The 14109-nt window shown below is 51.9% G+C and overlaps 1 protein-coding gene across 1 annotated transcript in view; it reads right to left on the reverse strand.

Moving 5' to 3' along the window:
- LOC135195534 (ubiquitin carboxyl-terminal hydrolase MINDY-3-like) overlaps positions 1–13373 on the reverse strand; it is a 79548-nt gene extending 66175 nt beyond the window's left edge. Inside the window, exon 1 of the mRNA XM_064221785.1 lies at positions 13072–13373. Within this exon, the coding sequence (XP_064077855.1) occupies positions 13072–13177 (106 nt within the window). The 5' untranslated portion in view covers positions 13178–13373. The remainder of the gene's footprint in view (positions 1–13071) is intronic.
- Between the last annotated feature and the right edge of the window lie 736 nt (positions 13374–14109).

Genomic DNA, 14109 nt, shown 5'->3' on the forward strand with positions numbered 1-14109 from the left:
CCAAGAACCGTGCCTGGCACGTAGGGCGTCGTGGTGGGATCATGAGGGGCGCACCCCTCACGATCACTCCTCAATACCTCGCTCTCCCGGTGTAACCCGAGGAGGTTGAAGGTACGGGAGAGGCAGACCTGACGCTCCCTCGTCGCTCGCTGGCAGAACCAGCAGGCTTGGAGGGCTGCAGGCGATCGTCAACCCCGCGGGTGACGATCGAGCTGCAGGCCTGGTCGAACCGTCTCGCTGTGGAGAACGGCTGGACTGAGCACAGCGGCCCCGATCTCGAGTGTCAGAAGAGCTGGTGCTGGTTGCCGTTCCCGATCGCTCTCTGTGAGAGCGACGGTCAGGCGACCTGCAGGCTCCACTGTCGCAGTGAGACCGGTGCTTGTCCTCACGGCACGTCACGTCGCTGGTTCCAGCCGTGGCTGGCCACCGGCGAACGGGAGGACCTCTTCCCAGCCTCAGCCCGTGGTCGGTCGTGGACCGTCAGTCCCCGGGTAGCCAGCTGTTCACCGCGAGAGTGAGAGCTGGTCTGGTGAGAGTCGCATGAGCGGCTGTCACCAGTCTTCCGACCCCGTGCCGTGTGAACCTGACGCTGAGCGGACTCAGAGGTCTGGTTCCTGGCTGCACGGTCGCTGGGTAGGCGACCGTACACTCGGTACCTCCCGCGAACGAGAGGCCGAGACGGGACCCTGATGCGTGGCAGAATAACCACTGACACCAGGCGAGGAAGTACCGGTGTTAGCCGGTACCCCTCTGGTCCCCGTAGTCTTCTTCCTTGCGGAAGAAGAGACGGGCCCCGCTCCCGAAGGAGCAGGAGGACCAGCGGAAGGAACCCTCCCGTCCCACCGAGGTGAGACGGGTCCCGAGAAGCTCCCGAGGGAGACTTCTTAGGAGGAGGAGGCGACCTTCTTCTTCCTCGGCTGTAAAGCCTTAGAAGTCGAAGGGGAAGAGGCGGCGGCCGACGACGATGAAGAAGATGAAAGACGACGACCACGACCCACCTTCCTCCTCTTCTTCGTCAGCTTCCTCAGGACAGACGTAAGATCTGCTATCCAGGGCGGAGCCGGGGCTGCTGTAGCCGAAGCCACAGGGCCCGGACGCACCTGTACAGACAGACCAAAGTCTGGGGTAGTACCACCACGAACAGGGACGACATCAGCAGGTATGGGCATCCAGGAACAGCAGGCACGGCCAGCACATCATCGGTAGGGACAGCCAGCGCAGCAACGGCAAGAACAGCCAGCGCAGCAACGGCAGGGCCAGCCAGCGCAGCAACTGCATGGACAGTCAGCCCAGAATCGGCAGGTACGGCAGGCCAGCACCGGAAACACAGGAAGTGGAGCAGCAGCAGCAAAAACATCCTGGTACCGGCGGCAGGTCCAGGGGCGAGTTCTAGGGCAGCGGAAGTGTGGTCGCTGCAGCGCGGCAACCACGAGCGTCGGCGGCACGCCCCCCTCTCGGTACGGCGAACGGCACTTCACAGCGGCTGTAGCAAGACTGTTACCACTGAGGCGAGTACACCAGGTGAGGAGGGACGTCGTCACCTGGTTGCGTGGTCACCACTCCATGGGTGACCGCAGTAGGCCCAGACATAGAACCGCAGCCCCACCCTGGACACCAGCACGCTCTGCAATTGGAAGGACGCCCCATACCTCACCAAGGTCCACCCTCGTGGCAGTAGCACCTGCGGAAATAATAGTAGTAGCGATTAATGGGGGGGAAATCCCCTCGTGCGGGGGTTTGATCCCTCCCGAACGAGTGGAAGACCCCTAATACAATTGTACATCGGGCACCGAGCGCCCTCCCCGCGCTCGACGGACTCGGGCGAGGAGAAGAACGCCGATAACCTCCCCCCCCCCAAGGGGAAGAGTCATCTGTGGGAACTGAGCGGGGGGGGTCTCGTTCCCCACCCCCGCACAGTCCCCATGTACCCAACCAAAATAAGACAAAATAGAGCCCTAGAGCAATCGTGCCATCGGCACGATACAAGGCATAAGGATCAATTCCCTGACTGAGCGGAACTTGAACCAAATAAATTGATGCAATCAATAATAAGGAACAAAATGAAAATGCATCTTGCAAAACGATTCACTTCACAATGAATAAGGGCTCGGATCGAGCGCATTTGCGCCCTCGGTACCGAGCGCAAGGGTGAAAGGTTTCATTCCTTACCTTTATGGATCAAGGTTTCTGGAAACCTTGATCCATAATGAAATGATGCAATCAACAAATATATGAAAATGAAAAGACTACTGCGCTTGCGATTTCACTTCATACAATAAAAAATTGGGAAGGATCAATTCCCGTGAATAGCGGAACATTGATCCCAGTCAACAATGCAATCTCAATAAAAAAATGAAATGAAAAAGAACTGCACTTGCGATTTCACTTCATTCAAATTAAAAAGGGGAAGAATCAATCTCCGGGCAAGCTCGGAAACTGATCCAAAATGAGTATTGCTACAATAAAAAATAATATATGAAAATGAAAAAGAATACTGTACTTGCGATTCCACTTTCATACTGAATAAGTTTCCGTGCCGAGCGCATTCGTTCGGCAACGGGCATACAGGTCAAAAAATTATAAATGAAAAGAGCACTTACTTACGATTTTCATCTACACATTTCCAACCCAATATACGCTCGGAGCGAGCGCTCCCGCCCTCGGCACCGAGCATACACAATACGAGGATCATTCTGGGAAAATGAATTCCCGCAATTACGCCCTTCAGTCCCGGCACTCGGGTAATCGGAGGCGTTGTGAACCAAGATCCTTTTAATTCACAATTGAATTCAATGAAATGATTGTACTTACAATTCAGTTTCACTAGATACATAGAAAAAGAAAAACACAATCAGCGAAAGCAAACGACGATGAAGCGGGCAGAGAGCGATGATACACTCCACACGCCAGCAGGCCGAAAGCAAAAGTGTTTTGTTTACCTACCAGTCGCGCGCTGCGCGCCTGTCGGACAAGCAGTTTAACTACCGAACCCCTTGTTCGAAAGCTTACGACCTATCCAGCTGCCGCTAGTACCTTCCTATTGTAAAAGGGACCGAAGGTTTGTATGCCGTGTCGGAACAAATGCAATTTTGACAAATTGTCATTTGTTCCGACACGGCATACAAACCTTCGGTCCTTTTACAATAGGAAGACTCACTTCTTGGTGGGTGGAATCTGAGTCTTTTGTGAACAGACTGGTGTTCGCCCAACCTTGGAAGCCTCCCTGGTCGTAAGAGCGAGGGAGGGATCCAAGCCTCTGTCCGATTGATCGGGGTGTGCACCGCAGGATCAATGGTCAGACCTCTGGACCGAGTACTAAGAGAGAGGCATGCGTATCTCTTCGTACCAGCAATGTAAGAACTTGTTCCTGTACAGGAGGAAATATAAAGTCATGGGTTTGACTCTTGTAGGCATCCACTTCCCCCCCTTGTAGAAGGAAGTGGTGGATATTCTGCTCCTATCCCTAGTGCAAGGGATAGGATGGGGCTCTGTCATATAGCTCACCTGCATCTCGTCCTCATCCAGCGTAGTGACGACCATGGCCCTCTGCCCACAGGTAGGGGGAGGAAAAGATGGGAAGAGAGAGCCAGTCACTCACTCACTCACACATCCATCCACACAGTCACACCAGGACTCGATGCTGTTCAGCCTGCGAGGGTCTGGTTAGCTACACAACTTGTTGAGCAGCCCCACCACTGGGTCCCAAGGAAAAGGTATCCAAGGACCTGTGGGCAATATCCCGAAGGTAGAAGGACGTAAAGGTAGTCTGGTTAGACCAGACTCCCCCTTCAGGACCTGCGCCACGGAGAAGTTCTTACGAAACGCCAACGACGGGCCAATACTTTCTGACTTCGTGAGCTCTCGGACGGGACGTACGGATGTCGTCACTACCATCAGCCTCATACGCCCTCCTGATGACCTCACGCAGCCAGAATGAAAGAGTGTTCTTGGATACTTCTTTCTTGGTGACCCCGGTGCTAACGAAGAGGCGTCGACACTCAGGCCTGAGGTGTCGAGTTCTCTTCAGATAGCGCTGTAGCGCCCTCTTCACAGGACAAAGCAGCATCTCATCCGCATCATTATCGGTGAAGTCCAATAGGGAGGGAATCGTGAATGACTCGAACCTGTCGTCAGGACCGACGGTTTCTGAGTCTTCGCAACGAAGTTCGGGACGAAATCGAGCGTCACGGATCCCCATCCCCCTGGAGTGTCGTACATCATAGGAAAGACCATGAAGTTCCCCTACTCTCTTCGCCGATGCCAGGGCCAGCAAGAAGAGGGTCTTGAGGTCAGATCCCTGTCTGACGACTCCCGGAGTGGCTCGAAACGGCGTTTCGAGGTCAAACTCCTAAGGACGAGAGTCACATCCCACGCAGGGGGCCTGAGTTCCCTGGGTGGGCAAGACCTTTCGAAGCTCCTCATAAGCAAGGAGATCTCGAACGAGTTCGAGAGGTCCAACCCCCTCCCCCCCAGTTTCAGGACGAGCGCCAAGGCGGCTCTGTATCCTTTGACTGTGGGGACTGAGAGGAGCTTCTCTCGCGAAGAAAAACGAGGAAATCCGCTACCTGCTGAAGAGTGGCTCTGAGAGGAGATAGACCCCGTCTACGACACCAACCACAGAAGACGGCCCACTTCCCCTGGTACACAGCTGCAGAGGACTGACGGACGTTCAGCCATCTCTGTTGCTTGCGCTACGAGAAAAGCCTCTCGTTCGCAAGAGATGGTGGATAACAGCCAGCCGTGAAGACGTTTTAGGGGACTGGACTGCTCGGTGGTACCGCTCGACGTGTTGGCTGGGCGAGAAGGTTGTGCCAAGGGGGAATCTCTCTCGGTTTCTCCTGCGAGAAGCCAGCAGGTCCGGATACCAAATGGCCTGTGGCCACTTGGGAGCCACCAGGATCATCCTGAGATTCGGGGTGACCAGTGCTCGACTGATCACCTTGCGAATCAGGCTGAACGGGGAAAGGCATAGGCGAAGAGGTTGTCCCACGGGTGTTGAAGAGCGTCCTCTGCAGCTGCCCATGGGTCCGGCACGGCCGAGAAGAACACCTGGAGCTTCCTGTTGTGCCGGGTGGCGAACAGATCCACGACTGGTCGCCCCCACAGGTCGAAGAGCCTTTCCGCCACGTCCTGGTGTAGAGACCATTCGGTCCCTATCACCTGATCCCGACGGCTGAGCGTGTCTGCTACTACATTCCTCTTCCCTGGAATGTAGCGTGCCGACAGCTCTATTGAGTGTGCCTGAGCCCACTCGTGCACCTGCCGAGTCAACTGGTACAACGGGAGAGACACTAGGCCCCCGCCCCTGTTTGTTGACGTAAGCCACCACCGTGGTGTTGTCGCACATCAACACCACTGAGTGTCCCATCAAGCGTCCTGAAACTCTTGGAGCGAGAAACGCTGCCTTGAGTTCCAGTACATTGATGTGAAGGTGCTTGTCGTTCTCGTCCCACACTCCTGAAGTCAGCAACTCCTCCAGGTGTGCGCCCCATCCCTCGGTCGATGCGTCTGAGAACAGCTGCATGTCCGGGGGAGGAGTGCGGAGAGGCACTCCTCTTAAGAGGTTCCTGTCGTCCAGCCACCAGGCTAGGTCCTGCCTCACCTCCTGTGTCAGTGACACTGGAAAGCTTGGGGGTTATCCGTCGCCTGCGACCAACTCTCCTTTAGTCTCCACTGAAGAGACCGCAGGTGAAGACGCCCGTGAGGGACTAACTTCTCGAGTGACGACAGGTGTCCGATCACGACTTGCCATCGCTGAGCTACCTGTTCCTGCCGAGACGGAAACTGGTTGGCTGCCTCCCTGAATCTGCTGATCCGCGAGTCTGTGGGGAAGACTCGCCCTGCTACCGTGTCGATCAGCATACCCAGGTACTTCATCCTCTGCTTGGGCTCGAGATCGGACTTCTCGAAGTTCACCACGATCCCCAGATCGTGACAGAACTCGAGCAGTCGATCCCTGTCCTGTAGCAACTGCGAGCGGGAGCTCGCCAGGACTAACCAATCGTCGAGATACCTCATCAGACGTATCCCGTGCGAATGGGCCCAAGCAGACACCAGAGTGAACACTCGCGTGAACACCTGTGGGGCGGTTTGAGAGACCGAAGCACAGTGCCCTGAACTGGTACACCGTCCCGTCGAGGAGAAGCGGAGGTATTCTTTCGGAGGACTGATGAATGGGTATTTGGAAATACGCATCCTTCAAGTCCACTGAAAGCATGAAATCGTTCTCCCTGATGGAGTCGAGCACTGAGCGTGCCGTCTCCATCGTGAACCGGGTCTGGCGAACAAACCGGTTCAGGGGAGAGAGATCTATCACCGGGCGCCAGCCTCCCGTAGACTTTTCCACCAGGAAGAGTCGACTGTAAAAGCCCGGTGACTGATCCGTGACGATCTCTACAGCTCTCTTGCTCAGCATGGTTCTTTATCTCCTGTCCTAGTGCTACGTCCTTCGATGACCCTGGAACGTACGACTGCTGTTGGACCGGGTTGGAGGTGAGGGGTGGCCGAGATTCGAAGGGTAATAGATATCCCTCCCGAAGGACATCTACAATCCAGGTCGGCGCCGTAGCGCTGCCAAGTTGCCCAATGGCTGGCCAGGCACCCCCCACTTCCGGCAGCAGGTGAGGGGGAACGCCGTCCCTACGTTTCCCCCCTTTCTTCGACTTCTTCCCAGAGCTCCACGGGATGAGGAGGGCTGGGAGGAGGGCTGGTTACGGCTCCCCTTGCCAGAAGTCGAAGAAGACAGAGTCATTCCCCGGGGCTTCGACGCAGCAACCGTCTTAGCCGCCGAGGAAGCGCTAGCCGAGCTCTTAGACTTGGCCGCAGTCCGAGGCTGCCCAGAAGCCTTCGAGACTGCCTGGTGAACCAGACGGTCACTGTCGTCAGTGCGCCGTCTGTCCACCGCAGCGTCCACCATCTCTCCTGGGAAGAGAGACGTGGAACTCCGTAAAGGTCCGTTGCGAAGTCCCAAACGCCGCTTCACGCCCGGCCGCCCTGGAAACCCGAGAGTAAGGACAGCGTCCTTCGTCGGAGAACCAGGTTGGCCCACAGGTTCACCGTCTGGTGGCAAGGAAGGAGATGGCTCTTCCCCCAGACTGGCAAATTCTCCTGAAGGCCGAGTCATCTTCGGGAGAAATTCCCCCGGAGTTGGCTGCGACCTTAGATACTGTGAGGGACCACAGATCTAGCCAGGAGACGGCCTGGAAAGCTGCCATGGCGGTAGATTCCAGGCCGAGTGCCTCTTGCTGCGAGAACCACAGGTTCTCGGACAGGAGCTGTTGCAGAGACACACCCGGAGTCAGCCTAGCTAACTCCGGGTTCACCTGTTGGGCGGCATCGGGTCTTCAGATGGCACGTAAACCGCCGCTGTGTCGTAGCAGAGGAGGTGGAAGCAGCTTGTCGACCTGCCAGACTTGAGCGAACCGTCTTGTCCGGAGACAAGCGATTCAACCTGGTCCAGCACTGAGTCCGCAAGCTCCGAATGCGGCAAACCCACCGTCGGTCTGGGTTCCCTCTTCGGGCCCCAGAACGACTCGAGCCGGGACGTGGGCTCGGATGGTGGGAGCGGCGATCCTTCCCCGAGGTCGTTGTGCTGACGAATCAGCGCAATAACCTCGGCAAAGTTCCTCTGGATCTCAGGAGTGACTGCATCCTGCGGAGTCGGACCGTCCAGTCCCTCAACAGAGCACCTCCCGAGACCCTCCTCCCTCAAGGAGAGGAGCAGCGACAGCCCCCTCTCGGTCTCCTCCGACCACCTGTGCGTACGACCTGGCTGGTCCGAGGACCGAGCCTGGTGCGTACGACGCCGTGGCGGGATCCTGAGGGGCGCACCCCTCACGATCACTCCTCAATACCTCGCCCCTCCCGGTGTAACCCGAGGAGGTTGAAGGTATGGGAGAGGAAGACCTGACGCTCTCTCCTCGCTCGCTGGTAGCACCAGCGGGCTTGGAGGACTGCAGGCGATCGCCAACCCGCGGTGGCGATCGAGCTGCAGACCTAGTCGAGCCGTCTCGCTGTGGAGAACGGCTGGACCGAGAACAGCGGCCCCGGTCTCGTGTGTCAGAGGAGCTGGTGCTGGTCGCCGTACCCCGATCGCTCTCTGTGAGAGCGACGGTCAGGCGACCGGCGAGCTCCACTGTCACGGTGAGATCGGTGCGTATCCTCACGGTGCGTCAGTTCGCTGGTACCAGCCGTGGCTGGTGCCGGCGCGAACGGGGGGACCTCTTCCCAGCCTCAGCCCGTGGCCGGTCATGACCGTCACGGTCCCGCCCGGGTAGCCAGCTGCTCGCCGCGAGAGCGAGAGCTGGCCTGGTGAGAGTCGCGTGAGCGGCTGTCACCAGTCTTCCGCTCCGTGCCGTGAACCTGACGCTGAGCGGACTCAGAGGTCTGGTTCCTGGCTGCACGGTCGCTGGTAGGCGACCGTACACTCGGTACCTCTCGCGAACGAGCGGCCGAGCCGGACCCTGCTGCTGTGGCCGAACCACTGACAGCAGGTGAGGAGTGCCGGTTGTTAGCCGGCACCCCTCTGGTCCCCGTAGTCTTCTTCCTTGCGGGAGAAGAGACGGGTCCTGCTTCCCGAAGGAGCAGGTGCGACCAGCGGAAGAACCCCCCGTCTCACCAGAGCGAGACGGGCCCTTAGAAGTTCCCGAAGGAGACTTCTTAGGGGGGGGGGAGGCGACCTTCTTCTTCTTCGGCGGGGGAGCCTTAGAAGAAGAAGAAGAGGCGGCAGACGACGACGACGACGAAGAAGACGATGAAGACGACGACGACACCTTCCTCCTCTTTCTTCTTCTTCGTCAACCTCCTCAGGACCGACGTCAGATCGTGTCATCCAGGACGGACCGCCGCTGCTGTTGCCGAAGCAACAGGGCCCGGACGTACCTGTCCGAACAGACCAGCATCGGGAGCAGCGGCGCCAGGAACAGGAACAACATCAGCAGGTGCGAGCATCACAGGAACGGCAGACGAGACAGCAGGAGCAGGTACAGGGACAGCAGCGGTGGTCACGGCAGGTACGGCAGACTGTGTGGGCGGTCCAGATGGGCGAACCAGCGGCACAGACGTCCTAGGTACCGGTGGGAGGTCCAGGGGCGAGCTCTTCGGGCACATGAAGTCCGGTCGCGGCAGCACGGCAAACCCAGGTGGCGGCATCACACTCCCCCGAGTTACGGCGACTGGCCCCTGCACCGATGTAGTGGGTGTTACAGAGACCGCGTGCTGGGTGTACACCAGGTGAGAGGTGAAGCATAGCGGGAGTTGTAAGGGTCGTGGTGGTGGTCGTGACCGTTGTATGGGTGACCGCCACGGAGCCAGCGAGATGATAGAGCAGCCCCTGGACACTCGGCACGCCCTGCAGCCCCCAACGATGCCCACACCTGTCCGAAGTCATCCTTCGCGGCAACCGCACCTGGGAGGAGGCAAAGTCGGGTGATTAGAAGGATCCTCTACCCTCTCGCGCGAAGACGAACGGATAGAGGACCCAGAGTACACCTCTACGTCAGGGTATCTAGCGCCCTCCTCCTACACTCGACACGTCAGGAGAGGAGAAGGACCTAGACACCCCCCCAAGAAGGGGAAGGCGCGAGACGTGGAAGTTGAGCGGGCCGGCAGGAAAGAAGACGAAGTGTCCGTCACCAAAGGAGTCCGCGGGTAGGTGAGAGCTTTCCGACGACTCCTTTGCAGGCCTTCGCTTCTTCCTGCCCTCATACAAAGTCCACTGCGCCTCCGACCAATCATTACATACATCACAGGGCTCGGCTCGGGTGCATTCGCGCCGACACCGAGCACACAAAATATGAGGTCAATCTCCGGGAACGATCGGAACTTCCCGCATTTACGCCCTTCGATACCCGGGCAAAGTCTCCGTGGGGTAGCGAGGCGAGGAGATTCCATCATAAATAGATAATTGATTGAAGTAATTAATATGAAAAGAGAGAATAATTGTACTTACAATAACTCTTTCATACACAATTACAACCAAATACTCAGAAAGCAAACGACGAGAAGCGGGCAGAGAGCGTCGAACACACACGTCCATCCACTGCGAGGCCGAAAGCAAAAGTGATTTGTTTACCTCCCAGTCGCGCGTGCGCGCCTGTCGGACAAGCAGTTAACTACCGAACCCCTTGTTCGAAAGCTTACGACCTATCCAGCTGCCGCTAGTACCTTCCTATTGTAAAAGGACCGAAGGTTTGTATGCCGTGTCGGAACAAATTCCGAGAATGGTATGTATGCATTTCGGAGATTTGTGGGGGAGAATCCGCGCGCGGAGGGAAGGAAAGATTTTTTTTTAATTCACCATAAATCTAAAATATTTTGCTAGAGACTTCGAATTTGTTTCAAGATGAAGATAAATGACTGAATATTACTAGACTGTAGAGTTTTAGCTTACATTGCGTTTTTCGACCATTTCGGTAGAGTCAAAGTTTGACCGAACGTGGTTTTTTTTTCTATTTATCGTGATTTATATGCAAATATTTCAAAAAATTGAGAAAAGCTACAACCTTCAATTATTTTTTGTTGTATTCTACATGAAATTGCGCACATTTTCATATATAAAACTTTATGTAACGGCTAATTTAAAATGGTGCAAACATTACCACAATCGCACGTATGATTTTTTCGGAGGAGTTACCGCACGGACGTAAAGAAAATGTTATTTTTTTCATAAATTCACCATAAATCGAAATATTGTGCTAGAGACTTCCAATTTGTTGCAAAATGAAGGTAAATGCTTGAATATTACTAGAATATAAGCGTTTTAGCTTACAATTGCATTTTTCAACCATTTCGGTAGAGTCAAAGTTGACCGAGGCGGTTGAAATTTTGGGCAATTATCTTATTTATATGAAAAATATCTCAAAACTGATAAAGTTACAACCAGGGTTGTTTTTTTGTTTTAGTTGTATTGAGCATGAAATTGCGCACATTTCCATATATAAAACTTTATATAACGGCTAATTTTAAAATGGTGCAAACATTACCACAATCGCATGTATGATTTTTTTCGGAAGAGTTACCGCGCGGACGTAAGGAAAAGGTATTTTCATAAATTCACCATAAATTGAAATATTGTGCTAGAGACTTCCAATTAGTTGCAAAATTAAGGTAAGTGATTGAATCTTACTAAAATATAAGAGTTTTAGCTTACAATTGCGTTTTTCGACCATTTCGGTAGAGTCAAAGTTGACCGAAGGTTGAAATTTTGGCAATTATCGTTATTTATATGAAAATATCTCAAAACTGATAAAAGCTAAAATCATGAGTATTTTATTGTTGTATTCTACATAAAAATGTGCACATTTTCATATATAATACTTAATGTAACGGCTAATTTACAATGGTACAAAAATTATGTCAAAGTGACAAAATAATTTCCGAGATGTGTCACAGATACTTTTTAGTGCGGCAAGAAACAAATTCATGCTTGCGCGCCTGCGTAACGATTGTAACCAAAACAACACCTTGATCCGTGAACTCCCAGCATCCCCCAAGGCGCGTTATTCAAAAGTTTTAGGCTGGTAGGCCTATAAGTATTTTTCCGCGAATTTAAAAAAAAACTTTTGTAAGTCGACGTAAAATACGTCCAGTCGGCACACGGGAGACAAAAAATGTCGACGTAAAATACGTCCAGTCGGCGTAAGAGGGTTAATTACAGAAAATGTAATGATATAACATGGTAAATATTGTCGATACTGCAACCTTATTATATGGATAATTGGTAACTCAAATCTCTTGCCGAGACGACAAGCACAATGGTCTTCCAGATCTCATTCTCTCGGCAATACCGTCAAATTGAATCATTTACGGATGCAACATAATAAGACATATTCTTCATTTTCTCTTCACATATTATACACATCCAAAATCTGAAAACACCAGTGAATTTTTTTGTATGAAAACACAAGTTTTATTTTATCTTGATTACATTAATGATACAAAATCCGATAATAAGTAAAAACAGGAATAAAGAATCAAATGCTTCTCTTCATTTTTACTCGTTGTAATTCCTTTGTGTTTTATCTTCTTGATTTCAGGAAAAGATGACTTAGTTGTACAATTAATACTGAATCCTATGGTAGGACCAAACCTTCCCTATCTTATGCAGAACATGAGATAAATGAAGAAATATGAACATATTGCTAGTTTTCTAAGCCTCAGACGAAAATAATGAGAGACAGAGCGAGCGGCCTACCTCCTGGTACCAGCCATTCAGAGGCCGCCAAACAAATGTCTCATAGGCACAAGAATCTACCTCAAATGAATCGACTATAGTTAACAGTCTAAATGATTGTCAGTATGGATTTGACTCTGTTCGGTATTGTTGAGCTTCGTGCATGAATGATGACATCACAGATGTTCCTGAAGTTGTGAACTTGTGACATACGCAATTGATATTTCTGATAAAAGATATATACCATTACGAAGATCTTGGATAATTTTGTCTGTGCATCTTTTTTTTTTTTTTTCTAACAATTTATAGGGAGGTGTATTATGATTTTAGCTATTTCAGGGAATATAATATAAAGTTTCCTTTTGATAATTAGGAGAATGTATTTTAGTTAGGTAAAACAGCCATTGCAAAATAAATGAAGCAGAAAAGAACCACAGATTAACCAACTTAACAAAACCATTGCCAACCAATCAGCTTCAAGGATTGTTGGTGACGTAAATTGTGGGCGGGGCTTAGCTGCCAAGCATGGCGGATTTTGCCATAATCCTTCCTATGGGGTTGGGCACGATTATGGCTCGGCTCTGTAGGGTAGGTTAAATTACGGTAAGGTTAGGTTGCATCCATATTGAAATTAAATGCTTTCGAGCGTGCCGTGACCAGCGGAAATACCTAACCTGCGCTGCTCTTCAGCACATTTACCACATCTTGTATAACTACGAAGTGTATAAAAGTGGATTAGTGGTTTCTATACAAATTGGTGTCTAGTTAGAAGCTAAAACAAAACAGGCTACCCTTGTGACCCTAGGCTACCACAACCCCAGGGCTCCGTCCCTGGACGACAGTAGTCACCTAAAACGTCAAAGACACACACAAACGACACAAACATCGCGTCTCAGCACCTTGTGACCACCTGGCAAACAGTTCCGGACGTATGTTGGGTCCCCACACCAGCTGTGACACTTCGTGGATGGCCTCTGTCACCCTACAGGTCGAGTCTTCTGTCATTTTCCAGGAGCGATTTCAGCTGTCAGGAGGCGGTGAATTGGCATCGAATGAGCCTGGGGTACGGCACAAATGTGTCCCGTCACGGAAAAACGACGGAAAAGACGCCGTACGGGGCTAATCGACGACTAAGCTGAAGCGTCCGATGTTAGCTGCCATAACAATCGGGAGGCTAAATGTAAACAACCTTGCGATTGCGAATAATAAAAGATGTCCTTCTCTCGAAGTTTAAAATGTGTTTTACACATTCACGAGAAAGACCAATAAGAAGTACGTTGTGTTTATAGTAATTTGATAAATTATGAGACTTTGAGGTATTTTTTCCGTTGCAATCGCAAATAGATGGTCATGTTGAGGTGTTTTTTCCCCTTTGCAATCGCAAATAGATGGTCGTGTTCATAGATATCTATGTTCGCGTTATTCAGGTTTTGTCCGGACTTCGGTCTTATCAAGCCCCGAAAAAGCAGTCGCCGGTTTTGTTATCTGTTGGGTAAGCCTGGTCGGAAAACGAATTTTTTTCTGTATGTAATTTTTTAGAGGAAGCTATTGTACCTTTCAAAGCCATTTCTGAGCATTAAAAGTACGAAAATTCAGTTACTAAAATCATGAAGATATCACCTCGTGAATTATAGTGCTGCTAATATTATCAAAACCATAACGTCGCTGACATTCTAAAGCATCAGGTATGATACAAGCAAGACCACCGAAGATACAAGACTCGAATGGGTGACGTCACTGACGCGAAAGCTTGAGTGTTTTAGACTTCCTTCAAATCACCGTTTGAAACGTTTTCCACCGGTTTGATTTATTATCAGTGGCTATAATCACCAAGGTCTAGCAGTATGAAATGAATTTTATATGGCACGTGGCTTTAGTGTATCATCAGAAGAGCTATCATTGCGACGTATTACAATTTCTTCCGACGCGCTTCGCAT

The sequence above is a fragment of the Macrobrachium nipponense genome, chromosome 16 (genome assembly GCF_015104395.2).
Source record: "Macrobrachium nipponense isolate FS-2020 chromosome 16, ASM1510439v2, whole genome shotgun sequence".
Classification (NCBI taxonomy): domain Eukaryota; kingdom Metazoa; phylum Arthropoda; class Malacostraca; order Decapoda; family Palaemonidae; genus Macrobrachium; species Macrobrachium nipponense.